The sequence below is a fragment of the Haliotis rubra genome, unplaced genomic scaffold (assembly GCF_003918875.1).
Source record: "Haliotis rubra isolate DU_JTF1 unplaced genomic scaffold, ASM391887v1 Scf811, whole genome shotgun sequence".
Lineage (NCBI taxonomy): Eukaryota > Metazoa > Mollusca > Gastropoda > Lepetellida > Haliotidae > Haliotis > Haliotis rubra.
In genome coordinates this window covers 31730-37757 of record NW_025767537.1, presented here as the reverse complement: position 1 = coordinate 37757, position 6028 = coordinate 31730, and the positions used below count along the sequence as shown (strand labels likewise).

General features: G+C 41.0%; 1 protein-coding gene across 1 annotated transcript; it reads right to left on the bottom strand.

Moving 5' to 3' along the window:
- Positions 1-2193: 2193 nt before the first annotated feature.
- LOC124261841 (potassium voltage-gated channel protein Shaker-like) lies at positions 2194-3595 on the bottom strand. The gene has a single exon (XM_046696213.1). It carries the CDS (start codon positions 3547-3549, stop codon positions 2251-2253), a length of 1299 nt encoding a protein of 432 aa, XP_046552169.1. The 5' UTR covers positions 3550-3595; the 3' UTR covers positions 2194-2250.
- Positions 3596-6028: the final 2433 nt, after the last annotated feature.

The window sequence follows — 6028 nt, the reverse complement described above, 5'->3', positions numbered from 1 at the left end:
GTTTTGCTCTATAAATCAATCAGTAACTCGATTATAGTAGTGTTTTTGTTTAGAAATACTTCATGCAATATATTGCAATACATATCGCAATACATGCTTTCACATCGCAATATATCGCAATATGAATATTCTCTGCAATACCCACCCCTACTAATAACTTACCTAAACATACTTCCATATAGTGCCCATTTCGACAAATCGATCAGACCCTAATCGCTATTTATAAATCTTGCCATTGCCTATTGTAAATATTTGAGTGCTAACATTGGGCTAAACTTGTATCGTTGGGGAAATAAGGAAACATATTGACCATTGCTCTTTTATACATGCATTATAGTAAGGATCCACTAACAATCTGGACATGGAAGGCGTACATTGCAGATATCACGTCATTATTCAATCATACTTTACCCGTTACTTGCATCTTCGTTCATTTATGACGTCACAGTTACACAATTGTTCATCGTTGATAACGAAAACGTATCACAGACAAGATATTATGGTGTCCTTGGTGGGTTTCCCTGAGCGTTAAGGCAATACAACATTTAATATTCAGAGGGTCAATCTGACCAGCGATCATCGAGTTCATACGTATGACTTCAGAGGATCTGTATAGTCGCTGGTCATCCAATACACACTTGTTGCTCTTGGCGCAATCTGAGGTTGGAAGTACACACATATTGTTGAGTGGAGAAGGGCTGACCTATGGTCAACCAATACACATTTGTTGCTCAGAGGTGCAATCTGAGGTTGGAAGTACACACATATTGCTGAGAGGAGAAGTGTTGTCGAAAGTCGTCCAATACACATCTATTCTTCAGAAGTGCAACCTGCGGTTGACAATACACATGTATGGTGCAACATCGCTCTGAGAGAAGACCTGTTGTATTTGGTTGTCCAATACACATCTATCGCTCAGTTGGGTTCAGGGTTAACAATACACAAATCCTGCTCAGAGAAGCAATGTGGTCTGTGGTCGGCCAATACTCATTATTCTTCAGGTGCGGTTGACAATACACATGTATGGTGCAATACTGCTTTGGGGTCATCAACGTCTAGAATGGCGAGGTTGTCCTATGGTGCTGGTAGTTCACGCCAAGGGATAACTGTATCATGGCAACTGATCCTTCTTGGAATTCTGGGAATGGTTGGAAGACATATCACATGAAGGTTCCTACACTAACAAAACTATGCATTGTCTTGCTTCATGGTACTAAGCAGTAATACGAAGATTTTAAACAGGTGGCGCAGAAATGGGTCAGACTTTAATTACACATGCATGGCAAGGGTTTAGAAGTGTAACTATCACTTAATAAAAATGAAAGCCTTATGTCGAACTTATTTCAAGGCACAAAGGTCCATATTTAATAATCAAGATATATTTGATGAGTTAAACAAAACAGCTCTTGCCAGAACAGTGACCATATTTGCAGTAAGATTAAACTTTGTTTGTTTGCTGTTTAAGGCCGCACTCAGCAGTATTCCAGCCTTATAACGGCGGCCTGTACATAATCGAGTTTGGACAGGACAATCCAGTGACTGACATCATGAACATCGATCTAAGCAACTGGGATAGATGACATGCATTAACCGAGTCAGCGAGACCGATCATGAAAAATCATGAAACCAGAAAGTCGCCTGTTAAGACATGTATTGGTTGCAGAAGATCAATTCTAAACCGGATCTTCATGGGTTAATTGTAAGTATTAAGTTATATCACCATACAAGATAGAGTTATGTAACCATGTACGATACGCTCCAATTAATCAGATGTATGTCACAAAGGCTATCGTTTTAAAGACGACACGACTCCTCGCTGTGCTATGATGTTTCAAACAATGAACAGAGATGGGTTACATGTGATAGGCGTGTAAAAGATAGCTTTGATATTAGGGTTGACGTGTCTGATCACTGACCCAAATCAAAGGAGATAATACTAAGTGATACTCTCTGAAAGAGGTCTGACATACATACTGTTCTGGCACAGTCAGCAAAAGCGTCAAAAGATCACCGATACAAGATCGCATTTATGTAATTCAAACGCGGAAGATGATTTAATTGACATGATTGACATGACGCCACCACAGTTATCAATTCAACGCCTGATGAATATAGAACCCCCTGCTTGATCATTAGGTTCAATAGAAATAAAAGGTGTATCTATTTCATTACATATTATTTCGTTTCGTTTCCATTTGCCATTTCTATTTTAAATAACCAAGATGGCTGCTCTTACGTTATAAGAAAGTCCTAGAGAGATCCGTAACCTCGACCCGTGTATTGAGTGTAGAAATGATTGAAGTTGGCAACAATCACAGGGACGGGAAGAGCAATGGCCAGAACACCTGAAACTAAGCACAGCACTCCTAGACATTTGCCGACAACTCCTTGAGGAACATAGTCGCCATATCCTACTGTAGTCATGGACACAATTGCCCACCAAAACGCATCCGGAATACTTGTAAATTGGCCATTTTCTTCTGCCATCTCAGCATAATACACCGCTCCCGCGAATATCACCGTTGCAATTCCTAAGAACAACAGGAACATACTTAATTCCTTCATGCTACATTTCAGGGTCATTCCAAGGATTTGCAAACCTTGAGAATGTTTGCTGAGTTTGAGGATTCGAACCACTCTCAGCACTCGAAGGACTGACAACCCGCTTGCCTGATCGCCTTCGATACAAGCGTTTGTTGCCAAAGTGATGAACAAAAACACAAAATAGGGACAAATCGCTATGATGTCAATCCAGTTGCTTAAACTTTTCAGGAAGGCAATTTTGGAGTAACTCACACTGAATCGCACAATAGTCTCCGTCACAAACCAAGCTATACAACAGCTCTCAGTGAGAAACAAGGGTTCCCAGTAGTCAGGAACCTTTCTGATTTCGGTCTTATTATTTCCAATGTCAAAGGTCTGGTTGACACAATCCCTTCCTTTAAACTGCGGCAGCGTCTCTATGCAGAACGTCACAACGGAAACGAGAATAAACACCACCGACAAAACAGCAACAACCTTAGCGAAATAGGAACTTTGAGGCACTTCCATCACTTCCCAAATCCATAGCTGGATTTTATTTGAAGGTTTCAGGACCGTCTCCTCTTTTTGTTTCACGCCTTCCGTTCGTTCAAAGTTGGCAATTGTCGTGTTACCAAGCTCGTAGAAATATAGCTCATTGCGAAATATATCCCACGGTACGTCCAGGGGTCGTTTTAATCGCCCACCGCTCTGGTAGTAATACAAAATGGCGGGAAATGACAGTCTGTGTCGGTCGAAGAAATATTCCTGACGTTTCTTATCCCAATATTTGGCTCTTTTTTCAGGATCCCCCAAAAGGGTGTGAGGAAGACGGTTTAAAGTCCTCAGCTGTGTTTCAAATTTCATCCCACTGACATTAATAGTGACCCTGGTACACAATTCTCTCCTACAATCGTGTTCCTCCGGTAGATCCTCATTGTGGGCGAAACAGTAACTGTCGGCACGACCTTGAGCACCATGGGTAAGCAACCGACTGAAGGCGTCATTAGATGAGCCAAAGTCCTCCATGTTGATGTCGTCATGGTTGACGGCCTGGAAGACGTTGCTGCAGATTGAGCCATGGCGACTTGGAAGGGACAACGACTCCAGGTACCCGTCTCCGGGTTTCAGATGGTAGTTCTGATTGTGGGGATAGTTCCTATCCGGAGCAGTGTGGGGTACAAAATGCATATTTGAATATCACAGCTTCTGAATCGCAACCCCCACGCTCACCAAATCCAAAATAAATATCATCCTTTGATAACAATTATATCAATACCTATGTCACAATCTGGAAAACCCAAAACCTTGACCTTTGCTCCGATAATTTTCCTTTCGCAATGTATCCGACGTGTGCTGCAGATCATCAGTAGGTCACTGATTAACATTACGCATTCATATCTATTAGTACAGAGGAGGAATTAACGTAAGACGCCTTAATTACAATGTCACGCCGCAAACGAGGGCTCCATTAACACAGCAGGAGATTCATTTCCCGGCTGCAAATTATCTCAATTGTTCAAATGTCTCGATCACTCTGCATTAGCTGGTCCATTGGCCCCGAATACAACACATATCATATACCACAACAGACGAGAGCAGAATCCGATCCTCCTATCGTCGAGCAGTGGTGCAACGAGAACCAACCGTGACGACATGCATGGCATGAGAACAATTCAATCACTCATTGCTATTCGAGTGTTCCAGGCAATCCAAGTTGACCGACCGTCACGCTGTGATCGTGTGTGTTATGTTGTTGCAACAGACATCCACAGTAATATTTCCGCCTGTACAAGATCCAAATACTAGCGACGAAGACTCATGTTTGTATCTGTTCATACACAGAAATGACTTTTTACACTGTTACACTAGACCAGCGCTGATTTTCGTCGAATGAGCCCGCACCGAGTCACCGTGCGACAGGGAGACCTATTCCTGCCTACCTTATTACCACAACTTGTGTGGCGAACGCAGAAACCCTCACGAGCCCCAATCCTGAGACTGTCCGTCCTAGCGCGCTGGTAACAATATGGGGCAGGATTCATTCAATCCCTTTGGCACATATCCATATGGGACAAAACGCTGTAGAAATAGACATAGAATGTTTGGCACTTATTGCCTCGTGTAAAATGGGAGAATTAACAATCAGTAGCGTTACTCAAGTGTGTAGCGACAATACGGTAAAGAATTTTTTTTGTGGTTCCACCGAGGGTTTCTTTCATAACAGCATGTCTTATTTGAACCTGGATATACATTACAGAGATGTATACACAAGACGCGCATGGACGTCGTCGATCTTGACTACAAGTATCAAAGGCGAGTCAGCTATATTTAGTAAAGTCCACAGCACTTACTGAAAGAGTACTTTTTAAAAATTGTGCCTATATCATACTTGTTTCAAGATATTCGAATGCGTTAAAATAATCTGTTGATTCGAATAAGAGTAAATTGTACAGCCATTTCCCCCGCGACAATGCCAAAATCACGAACTTTATATATTTCCCTGCTAATATGCTATGCTTTTTTACAGCGATTAATGATTAAAAACAGGAATTAAAACAGATAACCCAGTCATATTCTTCATAAGACGTACGAACCGTCGGTGCAAATGTAATCATGTTGATTATGTAACGTTAATTGCAAAGCGTTATTATGTATAGATTTACGAACATTTTACTTACAAGTCTAGAAATATTTTACAGTTCGAAACTCTACCAGCTGATTTATATATGCATGGAATATTTATTCTATTCACTATTTGCACCCTGGATGTTCTTGTAATTGTGACAAAAGAAATTGAAATGAAATGAGATTGTTTCTCATTTCTCTTTATAACGTGAAATAGAACAGCGTGTTCTAAGGCAGTAGCGGAAGAAGTATCCACTCTCTGAGACAAAGTCTAGCCGAAACATAAGTGGATTGGAAATACCGTGTTAATAAGAAAAAGAAATATTAGGTTATGAAAAAGGTTTTTTGTCCGTTGTAAAATATAAACACCGCCATTTCTTCAAGCAACAGGAATTAATTAACGGTACATTTGGAATACGTCCATAGGACCAAAATACAAGAACACACATGGATGTAGTATACATCTCTGTTTACCCCTGACTGGTATGAATGTAAACAGGCCTGAGGGAATATTCTTTTACGCCACTTGTAGATAGGCAATATTCCAGCAATATCACGGCGGTGGACACTAGAAATGGTGTTCACATCCTATACTTAATTCGGGGCTTGACCAGGGCGTAGACATGACAAAACCACCACTCTAAACGGATACGAATATACACTTCAGGGACAGTTTACGTTTCTTTGTAATGCTTGTAACACACTTTTCAATACTAAGTTTTATCTTAACTTAATTTGCTTACATGTGTACTAACGATCTTATTCGCTTTAATTACAAACACACACAAACACACACACACACATTATATACTCATGCCAATAAAGGTTGTCACCCCCCTCCCACCCTAACCCCCACACCTCACACACCCACCACACACAC

Excerpts from the sequence above, each read along its gene's own strand:
- LOC124261841 (XM_046696213.1), bottom strand. The coding sequence starts at position 3,549 with ATGGAGGACTTTGGCTCATCTAATGACGCCTTCAGTCGGTTGCTTACC.